General features: G+C 39.0%; 1 protein-coding gene across 2 annotated transcripts in view; it reads right to left on the reverse strand.

The window, feature by feature from the left end:
• The window catches only part of CFDP1 (craniofacial development protein 1), an 82,978-nt gene that overhangs the window by 48,971 nt on the left and 9,324 nt on the right, over window positions 1–24,683 (reverse strand). For both annotated transcript variants that reach the window (XM_084906768.1, XM_084906767.1), the window contains exon 5: window positions 18,968–19,087. In XM_084906768.1, coding sequence (XP_084762894.1) covers window positions 18,968–19,087 — 120 coding nt within the window. The remainder of the gene's footprint in view (window positions 1–18,967; window positions 19,088–24,683) is intronic.

A 24,683-nucleotide genomic window follows, 5' to 3' on the forward strand; every position in this document is an offset into this window, starting at 1 on the left:
GTTCCCATCTCTCTCCCCCTCCCCTTCCTTTCTGAAGTCAATAAAAATATATTTTTTAAAAAGACTTCATTCACTCATTTGTAGAATATAATGAAAACATTAACTAATGAGCAAAAATAAATCCAGAGACCTAGAAGCATCGAACAGACCCTCAAACCTCACCCCCAAACAGGGGAGGGTGAGAAGAAGGTAAGAGATCAACCAAAAGACTTGTATGCATACATATAAACCTAACCAATGGACACAGACAAGAGGGGGGTGAGGGCCTGTGCTGGGAGGTGGAAATGGGCTGAGAGAGGTCAATGCGGGGAGGGGGGGGGCGGGGGGAGGGGAGGAGACATATATAGATGTGCTCTGACTAGGAATTGAACCATCCACCTCCTGGTTCATAGGTCAAGTCTGAACCACTGAACCACACAGTGGCTTTCTTTTGTATGTCCAGTCTTGCACATAGTAAATAATTTATAGGTATTTGTTGAATGAATGAATGAATGAATGAATGAATAATTTTTATTACTGATCATCATTTTAAAAAAGTCTTGGGTAAACTTTGACTAAGAAGATTTCTTTCTTATTCTTTTGGTTATATATATTCTTAATTTTTAAAACAAAAATGTTTTTGGTTACATAGCTTGTGCTCCAGAAGTAACTGACCCTGGAAACAGACTGTAATGTCTGTTATATGATTGGAATGACAATGTATTTTAGCTTAATCATGCCATAACTCAAGCATAGACATGTACAGAAGCTCCTTACTCATTCCACAAAACTTATTTCATAACTCTATTTCCTTTATTTCAGGTTGACTTGTTCTCTTGTTGTAGAAGAGTTGTTTTCACAGCAGTACATTTCACAGTGCATTTACTGTCAGAATGAGCAAAAGCTCTTAATATGTGCCTGAAACTCTAGTTCCCCAATCAGGAAATACATGGTATTCCTTCAGCCTTTCCTGCACTTAACTTTTGAGTTTCCTTATGGATAACTCTTCAGTTGTTTCCTCTCATTTAACACAGGCGCCAGTTAAATGTACATAAGGGGTTTTGATATATGATGTACATCATTATTAAACTGCTCAGGCTGTAGCTGGTGACCACTAGCACAGTTGCTACACAGAGTACATGGAATAGTTGTAGGAGATACAAGAGAGTCGTGAGCTAAACATTATGCCACTTGGCATGATATCCTAGGTATTGCTAAGCCAGTTTGGGTTGACTACTTCTTGGTTGCGTGGAGGATTTTCTAATGCTTTTATTATGAGAAAAATAGCAGCACATGAGCTGATACAGAGTCTGGGGGAAAAGGGGTGGTGAGTAGGGTAAGGGAAGAAGTTTCAATAACTTTCTACATGGGTTTTATTTTCCACATAATAACAGAACTGATCTTAAGCTTATAAGAAAGTGGAAATCTAGAACTAAAATCCTAAATAAAGTGGAAACCATGCATCCTCAAGGAAAGAACAGACTAAAAAACATTCACCTAACACAGGAAACAAACAAGAAAGCTTCTCTCGGCTTGGGCTACAAGGATTAGAAAGGGGGAAAGTGGGTCCTGACAACTGGTAGCCTGGGCCTGCAATCACATAGATTTGTGGCTCATAATTTTTGCAAATATAATACCTAAATATTTCAGAAACTCCAAAGTAAAAAATCAATGTAAAAATAATCCCAAACCAGGACATCTAAAAAGAAGGAAATTAATCTCCACTTTAGGGAAATACAACTTCACCTCAGGCCACCTGAGATCACCCCACAGATAAAACCTTTTTAACAACACGTGCAAGAAATACTAAACAGGAAAAAAAATAATCTACTATGACATCTCACAAGTAAAATAAAAACAGCTTTAGAACTCCAAGAACTTCTGATAAAAAAAAACCCATCCGACAGCAACTATAAATCATGTATTTTTATATGTGATTACACATATAAAAGAAAGCCTTAGATCCTATAGAAAAAGAATGGGTAGATTTGAAAACTAACCAAATAGAATTTTTAAAACTAAAAAAAAAAAAATTATAGTCACTGAAATTAAATTCAATAGACAAGTTGAAATAGGTTAAACAGAGATGAAAAACAAGAACTGGAACATAGGTAATAGCCAAAAGAAAACTCAGAAAAATAATGAAATGGAAAATACCAAAGAAGTAAAGTGATAAGGAGAACATGAGATCTGACTACATAACTGAAATTCTAGGAGATAATAAGAGTGCAAAGAGGCAACATTTAAAGAGATAACACCTGAGAATCTTTAAGAACTTTCAAAAGCCACAAATGCTTAGATTTAAGAAACAAAATCCACATCATCCACATTATTGAAACTACAGAAATCCAAAATCGAAGAAAAGATCTTAAGAGCCTTTACTCTTTGTAGGGCATGAATAAGAAAGAATAAACTACTATACTTCATGGTCAAATATTTAAAGGGCCATTAGTGGAACAGGAGTACAAAGAAAGAGGACATGTATTAGGGAAGGGTTTGGGAGGGCAGAGGTGGGTCTTGAAAAATGGGCAGGATGGAGAGAAATGAGGGTAACTGAGGAGAGGGTCGAACAGTTTGAACAAAACTAAAAGAGGAGAATAAGGGTCAAAGGGAAGGACTCCTTTCTGACTGTCAAATAAAGTAACAGAAAATGGTATGGTTGGCTGGAACTAAAGTGTGGTGTTCACTAATATCAGGCTAAAGAATTTGAACTTAATATTAGGCAACAAAGATCAAATTTTTTAGCAAGTGGTGTGATCTAAATTAAATCTCTACCAAATTATTCCAATAGTGGCATGCTGAGTGGATATAGGATATTATAATTTAGGAAACAATTACAAAAGTCCAAGCCTTTCAAAAGACAAAATATATCTATATATATAAAAGCCCAGCGACCAGAACGGTGGAACAACCAGAATGACCAGTTGCTATGACAGCATTGCAGCGGCTAACTGGCCCGATCCGGCCCCCGATCACCCCTACCCAACATTCTACAGCCACTCCCTCCAGCCAGCTCTGCCCCAAATCAGCCCCCCCCCCCACCTCGATCAGGGTCAGTGCGGGCTGCCAACTACCTGTGGCCCCTTCCCCCGATAGGCCCCAATCAGGAACCAGCCTGCCAACCTTCTGGGATCTCTCCCCCTAATTGGCCGGCCTCCAATAGGCCTTGATCGCGGGCCAGGTTGAGGAACCCCACCTGTGCACGAATTCGTGCACCAGGCCTCTAGTGTGTGTGTGTGTGTGTGTGTGTGTGTGTGTGTGTGTGTTTGTGTATTCCAATTACATTAAGTCAGATACTTCAGAAAGTAAGATGCAGAAAAAAGGCAATGAGAATTAAAATGAAATATAGAGGAAAGGGGGAGGAGGAGAACAGGGAGAATATAAATAAATATTTATAGACATTTTGAAGATGAAATTTACAAAAGTTCATGGATTGGACAGTTGGGTAGGGGGGGAAGCAAGAAAGAAAAGGGAAGAATTGAAGATGGCACTGAGGTTGAGGCCTGGGTGATTGAGAGAATAGAGGTGGTTCACACTTTGGCCCAGCAGATTAGGAAACTGTACTGGAAAGAAACCTTACATTCTAGTCTAGACTCTCTCTCTCCTGCAAGCTATTTAACTTCATAGACTGTATTTCTTCAGCTTTGTAAAATGGGAGGATTTAGAAATAATGAGTTAAACAGTGGACCAATATGGTGGTAAGGGAATTCAGAATATATTTCCACAATCAGGAGCTCAGGAAAAAGGCAGTCCTAGAGATGGTTAAAGCTGTTGGAGTAGACGAATGCTATTGTTAAATGCATAAGGAGAGGAGGCCTGTGAATCTGGGGAAAACTCTAAAAAAATATAGAAAGATAACAGTAAAAAGCTCAAAGGTGTAATAGTTTTATCAGAAAGAAGTGTCTTTGACCTTGGATTTCTGAGACAGTGTATCATAATTAGATGACTTATCATATTAGAAGCAAGTAATTGTGTTCTATTTTCCATTGCCAACCAATTACCTCAGTGATTGATACAATGTAAGAAAAAATAAAAGCCTTTATCACAGACTTTGCCTTCTATACCTGGGAAATAATGATCCTTTGCTTTCATTATGGTGTAAAACAAAGTCCTATTATCGAAAAAATTTAAAGAATATATAACTCCGCCGAAACCGGTTTGGCTCAATGGATAGAGCGTTGGTCTGTGGACTGAGAAGTCCCAGGTTCGATTCCGGTCAAGGGCATGTACCCTGGTTGCAGGCACATCCCCAGTGGGGGGTATGCAAGAGGCAGCTGTTTCTCTCTCATCGACGTTTCTAACTCTCTATCCCTCTCAATTCCTCTCTGTGTAAAATCAATAAAATATATTTAAATATATATATAACTCCAATTTCATAAAGACAGATATTTCATAATCTAAACCTCACAGAGCTGAAATTCTGCCTGGCTCATTCTTGTCCAATAGTGCAAGTCACACAGCAGACACAAGTTTAGCCCAACAGGAAAACTGGCTTCACCACATCAAGACTGAGAAAATAAGGTTCAGATTGGTCCAATGTAAGTTAAATTCTGAAATTATATAAAAAACTTGGATTTAGTTAACCCACACACAGTACAACACAGAAACATAACTGAGAAGCAGACACAACATTTGTGGTTACTATTTTAAAGGAAACTTTTCCTCAAATCTTTTCTTTGAAGCTAGCTATACTAGACAAAAGACCAAGTTCCAGAGTGTTTGGTACATGGTATTCCTTGGGTCATTCTAATTCTCACTTCTGGTCCAAATAACTCATGAGACATTCCCTCTGACTATGGAGAAAACTCTTTTTCTTTGGTTTCTGACTCCTGTAGCTCATCATCTCACAGGCAGCTAGGGCTAAGGGATCCCAGTTTCGAGCAGAAGTCAATATAAAGGACGGGTTTCCCCTGCTCATTTTCAAATTAGCAGCTACTGAATTGTAACACATTTCAAAGGAAAGGAAAGGTTCATAATCAAAAAGCTGTGACTTTTTTATGGTCATATGCATCCAGAATTACTAAACCTAAAGATGAAGACTTGTTCAGCTCTTCCATTTTCTCAACAATATGGAAATATTAGCCTAGTTTAAAAGTTTTAAATGATTTCAGCTTAAATTTATCACAGGTTTCCTTGGGTAACACAAAGCTTTGGCAAGAATCCAAGGCTAAGTAACTGAATACAGTAAATGCTAAACATCAGATCAGCCGGCTCTTCAATCCCTGACCAAAATAATTAGAACACAGCTGCTCAGTCTCTCCCATAAGAAAAATTCCCCAATCCAAATTAAAATATTGACCCAAAATGAATCCTTGTATATAATCATAACTTTCCATGAAATGGCAGCAAAATACCTGTATTAGAACCTGATGAGAATATAAGAATCATTGATTGTCATGCTTCGAACAAATTGTTCTTCACTAATATTGAAACATTTGGAAATACATAACTTCCAGCATTAAGGACCTAAGACAGAAGTAGCACAACGTTTTAAAGAATCTATAATTGGCTCACAATTTCCTCTAGTATTTATAAAACTCAGATTTTTACATGAATTAGGTGACTGAGAATTAACTCTGATGAGTTGATACAATTTGATATAAATGATACCCCAAATCTTAATTTATTCTTTTTTGTAACACTTGACAAAAGCACAAAAATGTAACATCAATTTAATTCTTTTTAAAAAAAATATATTTTATTGATTTTTTACAGAGAGGAAGGGAGAGAGATAGAGAGCTAGAAACGTTGATGAGAGAGAAACATCGACCAGCTGCATCTTGCACACCCCCAACCGGGGACGTGCCCGCAACCAATGTACATCCCCTTGACCGGAATCGAACCCGGGACCTTTCAGTCCACAGACTGACGCTCTACCGCTCAGCCAAACCGGTTTCGGCTAATTTAATTCTTGAAAAGAAGTATGTTTTTGGTACAGGTTTTCAAAGGAGGGGAAATTTTAAGCCACAACTCAAACCAGCAGTTTGTGAAGATCTAGTTAACATAACTGTGGAGAAAACTGATGACTACTGGTAATGGTGTGCAGAAATGGACCGTCCCATAACACTGGAGAGATTTCAAATTGGTATTGCCTAATTGGCAACATCTATTAGGATTTACAGTGCACAAACATCTGGTGACCCAGCAATCACACTTGTAAGAATCTATCCTCCAGGATTAATATACACTGTATATGCAAGGATTATTACAGAATCCTATCTAACCCTCCAATCTAATAAAGAGGGGATATGCTAAATGACCCTCACACTGTTGCAAAGATGGCGGTGCCTACAGCCAATAAGGAGGAAATATGGTAATTGACTGCCCTGTCCTCAAAGATGGCGGTGCCCACAGCCAATAAGGAGGAAATATGGTAATTGACTACTCTGCCCTCAAAGATGGTGGTGCCCACAGCCACAAGATGGTAGTGCCCAGTCCCCTCAGCCCTGCCAGTGAAGTAGGTCCTGGCTGCTCTTCATGCCTGTCTCCAGAGTCCCCCAGTCCCCTCTGCCCCCCAGGGCTGGCCTGAGGTGCAGGTAAGCCTCAGGTGGTGGCTGCCTAGTCACCCAGGACCGTCCTGAAGTGCAGGTAACCACAGCTGGCTCAGGCTTCTACTGCTGGCAGTGGCAGCAGCAGAGGTGTGTGAGGGTGTCACCTTCCCCTGATTGGCGGATTACCTCCCACCCCTGAGGGCTCCCGGACTGTGAGAAGGGGCAGGCCAGGCTGAGGGACACCCCCTCCAGTGCATGAATTTTCATGCCCCAGGCCTCTAGTTATTCACAACTGTAAAATTTGGAAAACTAGTATTCATCAATAATAGAATTGTTACTCAAATTATAGATTATTCGCACAAGGAAATACCCATTCAGGCATTTTTTTAAAATGGAAGTATTCATACTGAGCCTGGAAAGTTGCCCTAGATTGTTAAAAATTAAAGTTGCAGACTAACATAGAGTCCATTTTTGTTTTAATGTATATATGATTACAATATATTAGCATAGCATATGGAAGAATATGCACAAAACTAATAGTTTACAAAAATTAGCCTCTTAGACTGGAAATGAAGAAAAGATAGGCAGAAGAAACTTTCACTGCCTGCTTTCTGAAAAATTTAAGCGGTGGGAGTATGGATCATTTTTACTTTCTTATTTATAATAAAACAACAACAATAAAAGCTTTGCATCTCAAAGAAATAAATGAGAAAAGAAAAATCATCTTCACTTTCCAGACACAATGGTAGAATTTGAAACAAATTCTAATAAAAGAAAAATGTAGAAACCATATAGCACATAGAACTCTAATATCAAGAGACTAATCTAATTAGCCAAAGAAAATGTGACACACTCTTATACCAAACCTTGGGAACGCTTCAAGTTCCTGGGATCTTGCCAAAGACAACTGCCTTTTCAGGGGGGATTCTGCCCTCTAGTGTACAAAGAGAAATTAAAATACATGAAGCAGTTAATAAATTAGTGAAATTGAGTGATTTCATTAGCGAAATGAAGTATTTCCACTTCATTCCTAGAGCATCACAATTTTCTCCTTCAATGGAAGCTTCCATATCCTTGTTTCTAAATCAATTTCCTATAATTAGATTCAGTAAACTTTATTACTGTCATAACTTCGGCTACTGATTCTGTCTATTCTTCTTTACATCCCCAAGACCCCCACTTTACTGACTCATAATTCACACCAAGAGAAACTTGGCACAACTAATGATATAGAAATATAGCAAAATAAAGTTTTTACAGATATAGGCACCTGGCTCTTAAACTCATATTTCTGAAACTCAGTGGCACTATAGCTCAAGAATAAAAGGAAAGGAAAAAGGCTGCACTATACAATAACATCTGTCTCCTCAGAGGATTTTCTAAGAACACCAGAATTTGTTTACCTCTCAGCAACTTTGAAAACACTAGGGACCCTTCCTAAGTTCATAGTATTTGATGCAGGTATTTAATCCAAATCGACAGAAATTACCCCATCCTGGTGACCACAAATGAACAAAAGGTCTTGCTTTGAAAGCTTTTCATTGTTTGGGATCTCACTGAGATGCTCACATTGGCAGGCTCCTCACTGATCCAAGTGTCAAATACTGCGAGCCTCCCATCAACAAAAAGGACTACCACTAGTCTCTCCATAATTATAATTCTTCCAGTTCCCCGCTTGGCCTGGAACAATCTCTTCAAATCAAGAAAGTGAATGAGAATATCACCTTTGATAAATTCAAAATATGCCAACTATTCACAGAAAAATCTAAAATTTTTTAAATTTCAAATTCATTTACTCTATACCTGTAACACCTATAGATGTTTATTTAAAAAGCAAGTTAAGAATAAATGAAAAACAGACGAAGCAGAGTTTAGCATCCATTGTAGAACATGAAGGTAAAAACCTGATACAGGGTTTTCTTGCCCTGACACAAAGCACATCCTTCTGGAGTTGATAAGCAAGATAACAGCAGTACCACAAAGGGTGCCAGAATCGATCATTTCCATTTGCCACACTAGCTCCTAGAAGCATTCTCCTGAAAGCTGTTTCTAGCTAGTGCTATTCTGGAGCAATGGCTGCCAGCAGAAATGCACTTAACACAAGCTGGGCAAGGAAATCTCCTATCTGACTCCCCTGGCAACACCCTCATACACACTGCTTACCACGTGGGATTCAGACCTCAGTAGGAGCTCATTACCACACAGCAACAGCAACAGCCATTATTCCCCAGCTGACTGATCACATCTTGTCCACAGCTTGTTGGCTATTAAAAGATTATGTTTGTACATTTACAAGCATAACGAAACTCAATTTTTAAATCATGCTAGCCTCTTCCATTTCATCAGATAGGAATGAAACTGAAATAGAGGAAACCTGGACTAACCATGGTTAATGGGGGGAAAGCTTACAAAGGAAAAGGGAGGGAATAGTCATCTCAGTTCCTTCAAAAATAGCAAAGTACAGAAGAGCTTTCAGAAAGTCCTTCATCAGCCCTGGCCGGTTTGGTTCAGTGGACAGATCCTCGGCCTGTGGACTAAAGGGTCCCGGGTTTGATTCTGGTCAAGGGCACATGTCCGAGTTAAGGGCTCAATTCCTAAAGGGGGGCATGCAGGAGGAGCCGATCAGTGATTCTCTCTCATCATTGATGTTTCTATCTCTTTCTCCTTCCCCTTCCTCTCTGAAATCAATAAAAATGTATTTTTAAAAAGTCCTTCATCAATTATAAAGTTGAAAATAAATGTTTTTAACAGAAAAACCCAAGTAGGAGGGTAAGAGAGAGCTGCTGGCATATTGGAAAAGAAATTTTTCTGTACAAATTGTCCTAAGCAATGCAGGATATTTAGTATCACTGAACCCTACCAGTGGTCTCCTCAAGTCATGTGACAACCAAAATATCTCACCACACATTTCTGAACACATCCTACTGACAGTACCACATCTGCTAAGAATAACAAAGTTAAGTTCAAAGTTAGTGGGAAGGGCAAGAACATCTATTTACAAACAGTAATAAAATAAGGACAGGGCCAGCCTGGAGTCAACTCAAACTAAAATCCCAAATTATCATCAAACAGGAAATCTCACTGAATACAAAGCTTACAGCTGGTTGTGGGAACAAATCAAGGTTTAATTCCCTCGCCTTACTTCTAAATTAATTACAACAAAGGAAAACTGCCTTATCTTTTCTTTTTAATTTTTTTATTAGTTATGGTATCACATAATTGTCCTCATCCCCCTATTCTCTCCCAAACCCCACGTATGTCCCCACCCCTCTGTTGTCCATGACTACTGCTTACCACGTGGGATTCAGACCTCACTGGTATGTCCCCACCCCTCTGTTGTCCATGACTACTGGGGGTGAGGGGGAGTCCCTGAGCCTGGCCTGTGCCTTCTTGCAGTCCAGGAGCCCTTAGGGGGATGTTCAACTGACGGCTTAGGCCCACTCCCCAAGGACATCCTTAGCTCCGCCACTAAACCAGCATTCGGACCTGGCTTTTGGCTGAGCAGCACTCCCCCTGTGGAAGCACACTGACCACCACGGGGCAGCTCCTGCATTAAGCATCTGCCTCCTGGTGGTCAGTGTGCATCATAGCGACTGGTCATTCCTCCATTTGGTCGATTTGCATATTAGCCTTTTATAATATAGGAACAGACATTACAATTTCCATCACTCTCTTTTGTTCTACAGCAGGAACTTACTTATAGAATTGCACATGCTTCAAAGAAATCATGGTGCAAGAAATCTAGGCACCCAAGTCATCCACCCCTAGGTAACTAAAATTCCTAGATAGTATTTCTCTTATGGCTCATTCTTCTTTTCAAGACTATATTCAAGATTATATGGTATTCAAATTACCATATGACCTAGCAATTCTACACCCAGATAAATACACAAGTGAAATGGATATTCATGTCTATTCAAAAACTTATACATTAATGTTCATAGAAGCATTATTCATAATAGCCGAAAGTAGAAACAACCCTATGTCCATCAATTAATCTATACTAATAGAAGGGTAATATGCTAATTAGACTGGATAGACTGAACATCATTTCAGACGTCCTTCCTCACAAAGCCAGAGGTGTGCCCGGCCTGCAAATTGCCTGTGGCCCCTTGCCCAGACCAGCCCCTCCCCCCAGTTGGGACCCCATACCCTGATCCAGGGACCCCTTCAGGACAGAACAGCTGGCCCCTACCCGTGCACCAGGCTTCTATCTTATATAATAAAAGGGTAATATACAAATTGACCCTAATGGCAAAATGACCAGAAAGACCACTGGACCAGTCACTATGAGGTGCACTGAACACCGCTTTGGTCCTTTTCCCCCAGCTGGCAGGGTCCGGTCATCTGATGGCCACCCGTGGTGGGGGCGGGGCCAGTGAGTAGGCGGGAACAGCCTACCTCTCAGTCCCCTCCCCTGGCTGTCAGGCACTGATCACCTGATGGCGAACGGGGAACCAGGGGAGGGTGGTAGCTGGGAATGGGGCTTGCAGTGGGCAGCTGGGGAGGATGGCCCTGATTGCAGGCTAGGCCTAAGAATCATATCCATACACGAATTTCGTGCACCAAGCCTCTAGTATACTATAAAATGTAGTACAATTGAACAATTAAATATTATTTGGCCACAATCAATAAAGTACAGATACATGAATGAACCTTGAGAACATTATGCTAAGACAAAGCAGCCAGACAGGAAAGGACAAATATTGTTCAATTCCACTTATATGAAATATCCTAAAAGGCAAAACTATACACAGAAGATAGATTCATGGTTGCCTGGAGAAGGAAAAGAGAGGTGGGGATGGAAATGAAGAGTGACTGCATTTCTTTTTGGGGTGATGAAATGACTGTGGTTGCATAGCTTTATGAATGCACAACTCTGTGAATATACTAAAAACCAATGAATTATATAATTTAAATTCTTGAATAAATAAAAACAACTCAATAAAACTATTTTTAGAGAGAAAAAAGCACATTTTAAATTATTAAATTCACAAATACCATTTATTCTCATAAAGACTAGAGCCCCCAAAATATCGTAAGTCACACCAGCTACAACACCTACTTCTTAGAAAGACTATCCTCTAAGGCAGTGTTTCCCAAAGTGTTTCCCAGGGTTACGGGAAGAGTTTGGTGGGGGTACGCCTTGCACCGGAGTTGGGTGGGGATATGCACTGCACTGTGCTTAGCTGTGCCTAATTCTACATTCTCATGAGTACGAGGGGTACTCAGCGTTACGAAAATTATAGAAGGGGTACACATATGTCAAAAGTTTGGGAAACACTGCTCTAAGGCATTAGTAAACCCACCATGTTCAGCTGACCCTTGAATAATGTGGGTATGAACTGTGTGGTTCCACTTATACATGGATGTTTTTAATTGACCCACGCAGTTCAAACCCACATTGTTAAGGGTCAACTAGAGTTGGGGTTCTGCATATGCAGAGAGCCAATTTATTATACTGAGATTTTTTTCCTGGGCAGTCAACACCCTAATCTTGCATTGTTCAAAGATCAACTACATCTATTCACCAGACACAGACACATGCCAACTGATCAGGCATTTCATGAGAGCATCAACCAGAAGGAAGTCAGATTCTGAGGTAACTTGTCTTTTTTGTTGTTGATGTAAATACATTTGCTTTGAATAATTTGGGGGTTCTTTTCTTCCTTGTTTGTAAAAACGTGAAATAATTTGCTTTGAGGGACCGGTTTGGCTCAGTGGATAGAGCGTCGGCCTGCGGACTGAAAGGTCCCGGGTTCGATTCCGGTCAAGGGCATGTACCTTGGTTGCGGGCATATCCCCAGTAGGGGGTGTGCAAGAGGCAGCTGATCGATGATTCTCTCTCATCGATGTTTCTAACTCTCTATCCCTCTCTCTTCCTCTCTGTGAAAAATCAATAAAATATATTAAAAAAAAAAATTTGCTTTGAAATGCTCCTCTCAACATGAAAGCAATTCCTTTAAAACTGAAAGAGTCTATAAACATAAATTAACATAGGTCAGAGGTCTGATAGATCACATAACAAGAGAGACTGATCCAATATTAGAAACAGCATGGCCAGTGTGGTTCAATGGTTGAGCATCGACCCATGAACCAAGAGGTCACTGGTTAGATTCCTGACCAAGGTACATACTTGGAGTTTCAGAGTGGATCCCCAGGAGAAAGTGTGCAGGAAGCAGCCAATCGATAATGTTTTTTCTCTCAACAATGTTTCTCTCTCTCTCTCTCTCTCTTGCTCTAAAAATCAATAATTAAAAAAAAAAAAAAAAAAAAAAAAAAAAAAAAATATATATATATATATATATATATATATATATATATATAGTTTTTTAAGTTAGAAACGTTTGTCCTGGCCGGTATGGCTCAGCAATTAGAGCATCAGCCTGCACACTGAAGGGTCTTGGTTTCGATTTCCAGTCAAGGGAGCGTACCTGAGTTGTAGGTTCGATCTCTAGTACCAGTGGGGGCTCATGCAACCAATTGATGTGTCTCTTTCACAATGACGTTTCTCTCCCCCTCCCCCCCTTCCTTACACTCTCTCTAAAAAACAATGGAAAAAATATCCTAGGGTGAAGATTTAAAAAAGAGAAAAAAAAGAAGAAACATTTCTACCAAACATAGTGGCAATATCAGACTTTTGTTACTTTAAATGTTCAATACTCTCTATCAAAAGACTATGTGTATTGAAAAAATTTTAAATGCTAAAAAGCCAACAAAGTCATATTAACTTATGTTCAGGGAATTTGGGAGAGAGCAGATTAACTGTTCATACAGAAATAGTTTGTTGCACAAATTAAACATTCCTGAATACTGACCAACCTCAGAAAGTCAGGCATTTTTCCTGTCTGCCCAAGTTCTAGGTCTTCTATCTTTACTGTGACTATAAAGAATCCTCTCTCTCCTATCTTTGAGGCAAATAATGCTAAACTGACACCACCCATAAGATTGTTTGAGACATCAATAAAGCCTTTTTTTTTTTAGGTCATTCCCAATCTACAGGAGTGGGCAAAGGTAGGTTTACAGTTGTGAAAATTCAAAACAGTTTATTCTTACATTATTATTTATGTATTATTTTATTGTTTATTTGTATTGTCATTGCCTTATTATTTCATATTCTTACTTTTGATTGTTTATTGATTTTTAGGAAGAGAGGAAAGAAGGAGGGAGAGAGAGAGAGAAACATCAATCAGCTGTCTTCTGCATGCCCCTTTCCAGGGATGGAGCCTGTGCCCTGACAGGGAATCCAACCAGCACCTTTTGATGCACAGGAAGACGCCCAACCAAGCGAGCCACGGAGGCCAGGGCTTATGACTTGCTGGTGTCTTTTAGGCAATGATGCCTGGTAACTCAAACTACTTTGTCTACCCCTGTATAAGGAGGCAACTAAATAATAAGTCCTTAATTAAACAAGTTAATGCCTACTGTCGGAATACAAACTTTAATGAGGCTAATAGCCCACTGCTGGAATAAGGTTAACTAACAAATGTGAGGTTGAAGGTTGACCAGCCAGATATGCACAAAAGCCGGATGAAATAGCCAACAGTATTGGTAATGATGATGGGGTGGGGTGGGATAGAGGGAGCAGATCTCAAGAGCTTAAGTAACAAAACTACAGGAGTTTAGACACTGAGCATTGTGCTTTCTACGACCAAATGTAGGGAGTGCTTCTTGTCTCTAATTCCTGCCTCTAATTAAAGTTGGGTGTTTGGTTTACTCCATTCCCAAAGCATAAATGTTGGCTTTTTATAGCCTAAGCAGTGTGCTATTTTAAACATGTGGAGGAAATGCGTTTTCAGTCACAAACATTTGCTGCTGCAAATCTGTTCTTATTTGCTAGCAAAGGATGTGGGACAGGATGTTTTACTCTGCTGTTCTGGTTTTCCTGTATTGCTTAAATCTGTTTAGAGAGAGGAAAAATAAATAAATATGTTTCTGCTGGACAATTTCTATAAACTGAAGCAACTCCAAGAATTAAAATAAAAAGTCTGTGGAAAATATTAGAATAATTTTCTTTTAATAAATTAGATTATTCCTATAGATTTTTCTCCATAAAAAGATTTTCCATAACATGCATGTGCAGCCTGCAGCAGACACTAATGTTGGTGCTGATAAAATGTGTCCAATGAGACACCCCAGATCAGCTGAATTCCTCCTGATCCTGTCTTTTCCCAAGCACAATTATAGCTGTACAAGCTTAAAAATATATATATATGTATATGTATATGTTTTTGTTGTTGTTGTTGTTGTTGTTTTACAGAGAGAAAGGGCGAGGGATAGAGAGTTAGAAACATCAATCAGCTGCCTCCTGCACACCCCCTACTGGGGATGTGCTGCAATCAAGGTACATGCCCTTGATCTGAATCAAACCTGGAACCCTTCAGTTGGCAAGCTGACGCTCTATCCACTGAGCCAACCCGGTTAGGGTTGTACAAGCTTTTTGAGATGTAAGAAAAACAATCAGGCCAACCTTGAGTGTCATCTTCTAGATTTATTCAGAAATTCAAATGAGTCCCCATTTTCATGTACAACTCTTGAAAGCTTTTTTACTCAGGCAAACATATCCTTGTATCTATTATGTTTCATTATAACTTAAAAAAAAAAAAAAAAAAAAGGCCGAAACCGGTTTGGCTCAATGGATAGAGCGTCGGCTTGGGGACTGAAAGGTCCCGGGTTCGATTCTGGTCAAGGGCATGTACCTTGGTTGCAGGCATATCCCCAGTAGGGGGTGTGCAAGAGGCAGCTGATCGATGACTCTCTCATCATCGATGTTTCTAACTCTCTATCTCTCTCCCTTCCTCTCTGTACAAAAGCAATAAAATATATTAAAAAAATAAATAAATAAATCATTCACATCTTTAAAAAAAAAACTGGTTCTGATCAAATTTCACTTTATAAGGGAGTCAGTAAGTAGTTCATTAATCTATTGAAAGATGGTTCATCAGTTGATTCCCTTTAAGTCCTCCTCATGCTGCTCTCTGCCCCAGATGCTGTCCTGGACAGGCAAAAGACTTCCTTCTGGATCAAAGCTTAGTCAAGCTTCTTTGAGCCCTCTTCTCTACTAGGCTTCAGTCTTGGGCCCTGTCCTTACTGGGCTTGCATACTAGTAGCCCAGTTAAAATCAGTTTAAAGAGAATCCCCTATTCTTAATATCTGATCACTCTAATTATCTTATCGAATTCCTCATTTCCCACTTTTGATGTATAATTCCTAGCCTGCTTTCAGCAAGAATCCAGTTAGGTAGGTTCAGCAAGAATTCCCCCACCCCTGATGTCTCCTCTTAGTCATATTCCACCCACTGATCCTGCCCTCTCTTATTCTGCTCCTTGGCTATGAATCCTCAGCGGTCTTTACTGTTTTCAAAGTTGAGCCTTATCTCTCTCCCATAGTGTGGTAGTCTTAATATCTACTGAGATAATCCTAAATCTTCCTTACCATTAAAAAAAGTGTCAGAATAACCTTTTCTTTCACAAGACTCAGTGGTCACTGGAGCATCCTGGCAAGAGATGGAAGAAGGGAGATCTGCTTATTGATTCCCACAGAACCCCCAAGAGGGTCCATCACTCAAGTGAAGGCCTCAGCTCCTATCAGGAGGCCCTCTCTGTCTGCCATAAACTGCTCCCCCTCCTACCTCTTCAAGTCTAGGGGTGGTAACGGAGCCTCATTATTACCAGCCCCACGGACACTGCACTACTCCTATCCTTTTGGTTTTTCAGCACTTTGTGAGTTATTAAACTCTCCTCAAAGTATCCTAATATGAGGATGCCATCCGTTTCCTGCTGGGTCTCCCTAATACAGATATAATATTAGGGAGATAATATTATATCTGTATTATGTGTTATTTCATAATAAAATATGAAATTTTTATTATCCCCGCCCCCAGCAGATTTCTTATCCTAGAAAGGCTGTGATCCTAAGAAAGAAAAGGCATGGTTATAGGATGCAGTGATCTTTCCATGTGAGCGACTTAGTGACAAACAAGTTGACCTTGTTAAGCTGCCACTTTTCCCTTTCTAGTTAGCTTCATAATCATAGCAAGAGTATTTTCTGAAACATATCGATTCTCTAAGTATCAATAGGAATTATATTAAGAAATGCCCTCCTGGGAGCACACCTGTGCCTTTCCCTTTCCTTTCCCCTCCCCCTCTCTCCCCATCCCTACCCCCCAGACACTTTACCATTAGCTTCCCCAGTCCCAAGCTCCGAGGCCCTTCTTCTACCTCTAGAACTTGCTTACTAAGCCCATTTCTTCTAGGAATTACTTTTTCAACCTCTATAATTTACCAAATAAATGTTTTATTTTTTTCACACCCCCTTCCGCCAAATAAATGCTCTCTTACAAAAAACAAACAAACAAACCAATAACAACAAAAAAACAACAACAAGGGGGCTAGGAGTGAAAATGGTGCAGCTGAAACTATGCTAGAAGCCCAAGATAGAATCTTAGTACTTAAGTCATATTTGGCACGTAATCCAGAGGTAGCATTCATAGTAACACTTTTAATAAATGCAAGAGACATTACTTAATAACATCAGTAACCCAAGTAAAAGCCTGTAGAGGCTAACTCCATATATAGACTAAAGCAGGATTTTTTCAAATTCAGGTTGTAGTAGATTGTGAAATAAATTAAGTGAGTTATAACATTTTTGAAATAACACATCCTTGAAATAACGTAAGGTAGAAAATCAGAGTTCATCATATATAGTAAAGGGAAATACTATTTCACTTTTTTACATACCTATGTTTATGGATGTACTAGCGGATACTGTAAAATGTATTCTTTCCTTTGAGTGGCAGTCAATAAAGTCTAAAAGCTACTGGTCTGAAGAGAATCTCTTTCAAATAATATAACAATTATAAGGCTAAAAACATGTTGCTTAACCTACAGCCTCAATTTTTAAAAATTTCAACCTTCACTAAAAATAGTTTATTTTGTGACAAACACATCAATAACGGAAATAAAAAATGTCATGAAACAATATTTACTCTTAATATGTGATGTCCTCTAATATTTTTTACTCCCATTTTATTTCTTTTAAACGATGATTGCAAACCACAACTTAAAAAGTTCAGGGCCAGGCCTGAGAACTCTGTTCACATTACCACGGTCCTGCCATAGCTGCCTTGGTCTGTGTTTCTATCATTCCCACTGTGGTAGAAAGCACTCAATCCTTTTGCTTCTTAAGTTTCTGTGTAACTACAACATGACCTCTACAACCCAGCTTCTCCATCGAGAAACAGATACCGAGCAGGCGCAGGTGAGCACAGAGCCCGAGCCCATGTCCTTACACTCACCACCATGGCACACCACGAGAGCAGCACCTTACCAGAGCCCCTGCAGCCCCAGCCTGAGGACCGATGGGAGCTGGAGGATAAATATCCCAGCCTTTTCACTGGCCATGTTCTTCACAATCTCCCCGAGTTCCTCAGCAGGACTGAAGGCCAGCCACCACCAGCAGCAACCTGCTGGGTAATGCAACCTGTGCTGGCTTCCTTCCACCCCTTCTCACCTGCCTACTGGGGCTTCCTGGAATCACCTCTCATAGTAAAGACTTGCACTCAAGCTTCTATCTCAGGGTTTGCTTCTGGGTAAAAGTAACCCTAGTGAGTACACTGGTGAAACATAAACCATAGCATTGTTTGAAGCCAGGGCTGCAGTGATGAGAAAGGCCTGTCCTAGAAAAGCTTATAATATGATAGAAAAAACAATTTTTTTAAATGTAAAAAACAACAACAACTTTGCTCTTCATAGCAATGACATAAAGTATGTTTGAGGAGGGAAGCAGCAGCAAACTGACAGAAGGGTCAGAAAAGCCCCTATTGGTGACTTTTCTACCCCAAATATCTCAAGGACACAGAGTTCCTCACAGGAGTCAGCAGGTGATCAGCGCTACCTCTGGGGGGTGGTCCATGTTCACTTCCCTGTAGGCTAGTGGCCTGGTTTCTCATATTTACTGTGAGGCTTCACTTCTTACATCTAGGTTAAGAAGAAAGAGGTCTTTATTTTCTCCAAAGAGAAAAGATTTCTATTCTAGTCTTCAGCTAAAAATAACTCAAGTAATATAGAATATATGAAGGGAGAAAATCTATTAAGTTCCTAAAAATGTGTTAATAGAATTATTTGTAAATCAGCTTTCATCTTTTTATGTTCCTTTGAGGTCCTTACGGGATCAGAGTACTCAACCCAAATCTTCATCAGACTTTCTGAAGAACTGCTGATAGTTTTATTTGTAAGATATTTTTTTAAAGGTAAAGTTTACTACATGTTCAGCCCTGTGATCAACCCTGTAAACCAGGACTTTTTTCCGGCTGGTGTCAAAGAGAGACCAATGGCTAATTTTCCTTTGCCTCTTCCATTTGGCAAATATTTCAGCAAAGGCAGAGCAGCAGCATAATTCCCTCCCTTTCAGGAAAGGAGTCATGACAGCGGGTCCTCGTATTGAAAACAGCTTCTCCAATGTGCCAGGTACACCTGGGCCAGGATTAGAATACTCACCCTGACCCGGCAGGGAGTGACGCCAGAGTTGAAGGGACATTAGTCTGTGGTTTTTCTTTCTCATTTTGCTTGAAGAAGGATTTGGCCTCTTTCGATGTAGCATCCACTTCCTTAGTCACCCTGTGCCAAGGAAGGAAACATTAAGTTTACAAAAGAATTAAAAAGACAGAAACAAAATCTAAATAAAGGGAATAAATGACAAGGAAAAACACCCACTGGGTTTTCAATAAGTTCTGGCTGCTAAGCTTTATGGTTCAAGTTTACTCCAAGTTCTATTGTAGATAAAGACATTTTCCCATGCTACATGAAACAGCAATGCATATAAATTTGAGCTCTCTAAAATCCCCTCCATTACTTCTGTCAGCATGAAACACTCCAGGAGTCACTACTGAATCACAGTCCTTGTGGGTTATTGATGATAAGGCTGAAAAGGCTCTCCTACTGTACCTCACCTGTAGATTAGGACTCACATTTAAAGGCCTAGTAAAGCTCTAGTTGGTTTGGCTCAGTGGATAGAGCGTTGGCTTGTGGACTGAAGGATCCCAGGTTCGATTTAGGTCAAGGGCACATGCCTGGGTTATCAATCCCCAGTAGCGGCCATGCAGGAGGCAGCTGATCAATGATTCTATCACTGATGTTTCTCTCTCTCTCTCTCTCTCTTTCTCTCTCTCTCTCTCTCTCTCCCCCTTTCCCTTCTTCTCTGAAATTAAAAATAAATAAATAAAATAAAATAAAATAAAAGGCCTAGTAAAAATTGTAATGGGGAGATGAAATATTTGAGAGAAAAATACTGGTTTTATTTCAAATAGAAAATACTCTTTTTAAAGAGAAAAGCAACAGTATAAACATTTGAAAATACTCTGCAGAAGGTCCAATTCTACACCTAGAACCCAAAGAGCCCTCAAAGCTGGCTAATTTGGCCCTAATTTGGGAATGGAAGAAAATTATAGTTGAGAACCCTACCCAATTTCAAATCTGCAAAAATTCCCCTCAATAAAACTGATGATCAAATAAGGAGCAAAGAAGGATATTCATGGTGCCTGAAATTTCAGATAAAGAAAGAGAAATGCCTAATGCCTGCCTAGGCTTGCCAATTCAAAAACATCTGTGGAATTTTGTTTAAATTCCAATCCATCTGGAGGGTGGAAAATTACAGTCATTGTATTATGGGTGTTCAACCAGGTCATCCAGAATAAGACTGGCCAAGAATAATGACAGGTGAATCCTACAAATTCCATCTTTGCAAGAATGTAAGTATGTCTTCTATCCTTCCTTGTAGGCTACTTGGGAGCAGAACCAAATTTTCTTATCAAGAGCCATCTCACTCCTGCACTCAGTACTGTGTCACCCACAAAAGTGACACAGAATATAAGTTTGAGAGTTTTATATTAAGACTCTTCACTGGGGAAAAAGAAAAAAGGAAAGAAAAATAGAATCTTCATTGGGAAAAGATTGCCGAGTTATTCTTGAAGGGTGACTTAAAAAACAAAACAAGAAACGCAGTTCCTTTGCAAGGTCTTGTGATGGCTAAATATTACTCGAGAATCAAACATAAGCTGCTGACCTTGCCTTCAAAGTCCTCTAAGATCTGGACCTACTTTCTGTAAGGTTTAATTTGTGTCTTCTCAACTCTCCCAAACAAACCTCTCAGCAATAAGAGTCAAGAGTCAAAACTAAGAGAAAGAATGTATCTGATGGATTAAATCATCACTGAGCAAATATCCACTCCTTCCCTCTTAACCTACTTCCCCACCCCACTGAGGTTAACCTTGGACACATGACTTGTTTCAATGATCAGTCAGATGCTAACTGATTTGACAGCAACAGAAGCTTTAAATGTTTCTGTAGTTTCACGTGCCCCTTGACACTCTCTAGCCATAAAAATATGCCTCAAGCAGCTGTTGATCCAAGGTGGGTGAAAGACACATGCTGCAGATCTGTACCAACCAGTAGCTTGGAGACAAGCCTAGATCACCTGAGCCCCAATCAGCCAGAAACACACTAGCAACAAATAAATGCTTATTGGTGTATACCACTGAGTCTTGAGATGGCTTGTTATATAGTAGTTCCACAGCAACAGCTAACACATTGACTTTTTATGAGTGAGAAAAATTAAATCTTAAGGGATTCAGTTACTCTTTCAAGACTAGTCAGAGATTAAGTAGCAATGCTAGAGAGAACCCTGTAGATGTGGGACATATTTAAAAAAATGACATGGCCTCTGCCCTTAAGGGGCTCACAGTCTATCAGGGCAGCCAAACATGAAAACAAGTATGACAATACATGGTGTATAGTTAAGTGCCATAAAGAAAGCACGGAAAAAAGTATAACTGTGAGAGTATCTCTGTTAATTTCTAGTGTCAAAGTCCTATTCATATTGATTAGGAAACACCTTCTATACACTGGTGTATTTCTCTCAGGGTTTTTGCTAATTGACATAAAGTAGTATTAGCAGATTACTCTTCATTGATAGTACACCTAAAAGAACTCCAATTTTAACAAGCAATAAGAAGAGATGCAGCTATCTTCAAGTAGGAGTGTTTTAAATTACAGACCACTTCTAACATGTGAGGGAATCCTGACAGGAAAACGCCCACTACTAGCAATAGTTAATTCCAGTGTTATCAGCAGAAATTACATTTTAAGTTCATTTTCACTTACTCAGAACTTCCTGAAAAATATTTATTTAGGCACAAACTTTCCATGACTAGCCTTTTCCAAAAGGTGAATCACATAGGAAAATCTGAGCTAACTGGCTCAGATGGTATGTGATAGGATAAAAAATACTACTTTTCCTCATTCCCCTGGTTAATAAGCTACACATTTTTTCAAGTGTGTGTGTGTGTGTGGGGGGGGGGGGGGGGGGGGAGTTTGAAGACCCAAAATTTAACTATTAAAATATAATTAGAAAAAAGGAAAAGACTAACTGTATTAATGCTACCATATACTTATACTTACAAATTCTCCCCAGTCATCACTAGTTCTTTCTCACATTTGTTAAATATGTAATAATGCTCTTAACTTCATACAAAAAGAAAAATCAGAATGACATGAAGAGATTAAAGATATGCTTGAATCTAGACATTTACATTTACATCTGGTTGTCAATTAAAGTTTCAGGCCTTCCAAGTCCCTACATGAGAATTCCTTACAATAGATAAATTTAAATATAAATAATTTAAGTTAAAAAGAAATTCTGCCAAATTGCTAGTTTTCTTTAGAAGAGTTAGAAAACTTTGACTTGTCATGTTATAAAGCTCTATAATGTATATTTTTAAAGTAATAAGCATGTATTACTTTTGAATATGTGTTATATTTATGAAAAAGTGCTTCCCTGATATTTGTTGACAGATATGGTGCTGCCCTCTTCTGACAAATCATAGAAATACCAGTCTCCCTGAATATCCACCCAGTATTTAAAATTGCCAATCATTTGTTTTAAAAATGAAATAGGAAATTTGTGTCAAACAACTTTGTTAATAAATAGTAATAAGTCCATAAAATTTAATTTGATCAGAAAATTTAATGATTTCTCAAAATAACAGTTACTCACCAACTTTCTTATTCTTATGTAAAGCCAGTGGTTATTATAATAAACTAGAGGCCTGGTGCACAAAATTCATGCACTGGGGGCGTGGCAATGCCCTCTTGCAGTCTGGGAGCTCTCGGGCTGTCTGAATGATGGCTTGAGAGTGGGCCTAAGCCATCAGTCAGACACCCTTAGCACTGCCATAAAGGTGGGAGAGGCCACTGCTGCTGTGCTCACCAGCCATGAGCCTCACTTCTAGCTTCCTGCATTGAGCGTCTGCCCCCTGGTGGTCAGTGCACATCATAGTGAGAGGTTGAGTGGCCTTAGCATATCATTAGCATATTACACTTTGATTGGTTGAATGGATGACTGGACACTTAGCATATTAGGCTTTTGTTATATAGGCTCTTTCTTAGATGTCTCATATGACACATGGAAAATAATGCATATCTTATTTCCAAAAGTATATTAAACACTTTAAATATTATTTTTAAAATATATTTTATTGACTTTTTTATAGAGAGAAAGAGAGAGAGATAGAGAGTCAGAAACATCGATGAGAGAGAATCATCGATCAGCTGCCTCCTGCACACCCCCCACCAGGGATATGCGTGCAACCAAGGTACATGCCCTTTACCGGAATCGAACCTGGGACCTTTCAGTCCGCAGGCCGAAGCTCTATCAAACTGGTTTTGGCTCAATATTGTTTTTTTTAGGCCTTCAAAAGGTTTGCCATCAGTGTTCTGCTACGCTCTATTAGACAACTCCATAGTTTCCAGGGTGATCGCTGGTCAGGAATTATTTAATTGTTCTGCAAAATGACTGTTTAGCAAGGAAAAGGGTGTTTTTACAATGGAGAATTCTGAAAGATACTGCTTAAGTGGTCTAACTTATCACCACCAATACTAGGTGCAGCGAGGAGGACAAAACATCATCAGTGTACCATTTTTATCTAAAGTTATTAATCTGACGCTATGCATGAGGAAATAATACAACAATCTAAATTGAGGGACATTCTACAATACAGATGAACTCAAACAATATATGTAAAGAAATATAAAAAGGCTTTAGAGCAGTTCTAATTTCAAGGAGGCTAAAAAGATTAAATGCAGTATGTAATCCTGGGTTGGATGTTGGACTGAACAAGAAATAGTTATAAAGAACATTACTGGAATAACTGGGGGGAAATCTGAAAAGAATTACATAAAAAGCTACTTAAAATGTGGGCTGCAAAACTACCTGATATTGGCCCAAAACAAGGTAGGTACAGAATAATATTTAGAAACTTGTTTATAATTTGACAATGTCATAATATTCAAGACATGATCAGTGGACTCACTGCATTAAACAGAATATAGATCATCAGTTCAGGCACTGTCAAAATTGCAAGGTGGTCACATGTGTATTAGTCATGTGCAGAAAGACCACATTAGAATGTGCTTAGGTAATTTTGTCAACTAAAACCCAAAAATGTGATAAAATGTAAGCATGGATTTTTAAAATTGTAAAAATTTTTATTTTTTTATTACAGCTGACATAGAATATTATATTAGTTTCAGGTATACAGCATAGTGGTTAGACATTTAACTTACAAAGTGATCCCCCTGATAAGTCTTGTATCCATCTGATACTATACCGAAGTATTACAATATTACTGACTATATAGTATTCCCTAAACTGTTCTTTACACCCCCGTGACTATTTTGTAACTGACAATTTGTACTCAATTCCTTAACCTTTTCCACCTGGCCCCCCAACCCCTCTCCTATCTGGCAACCATCAATTTGTTCTCTGTATAAATCTATTTTTGTTTGTTCATTTATTTTCTTCTTTAGATTTCCACATATAAATGAAATAATATAGTATTTGTCTGTCTGACTTATTCATTTAGTAGGCCCAATCATCTTGTCCCAAATAGTAAAATTTCACTTATTTTATGGCCAAGTAATACTTCATTATATATCTGTACCACTTCTTCTTTATCCATATATTGATGGACATGTAGGCTGCTTCCATGTCTAAGTTACTGTAAGTAATGCTTCATTAATTACAGTAATGTATAGGGATGCATATATCTTTTCAAATTAGTGTTTTGAATTTCTTTGAATACTCAGAAGTGGAATTGTAAGCATTTATTTTTATAAATTATACATATTTTTAAACATATTTTAATTGATTTCACAGAGG

Source organism: Pipistrellus hanaki, assembly GCF_964339955.1.
Source record: "Pipistrellus hanaki genome assembly, chromosome: 15".
Classification (NCBI taxonomy): Eukaryota; Metazoa; Chordata; class Mammalia; order Chiroptera; family Vespertilionidae; genus Pipistrellus; species Pipistrellus hanaki.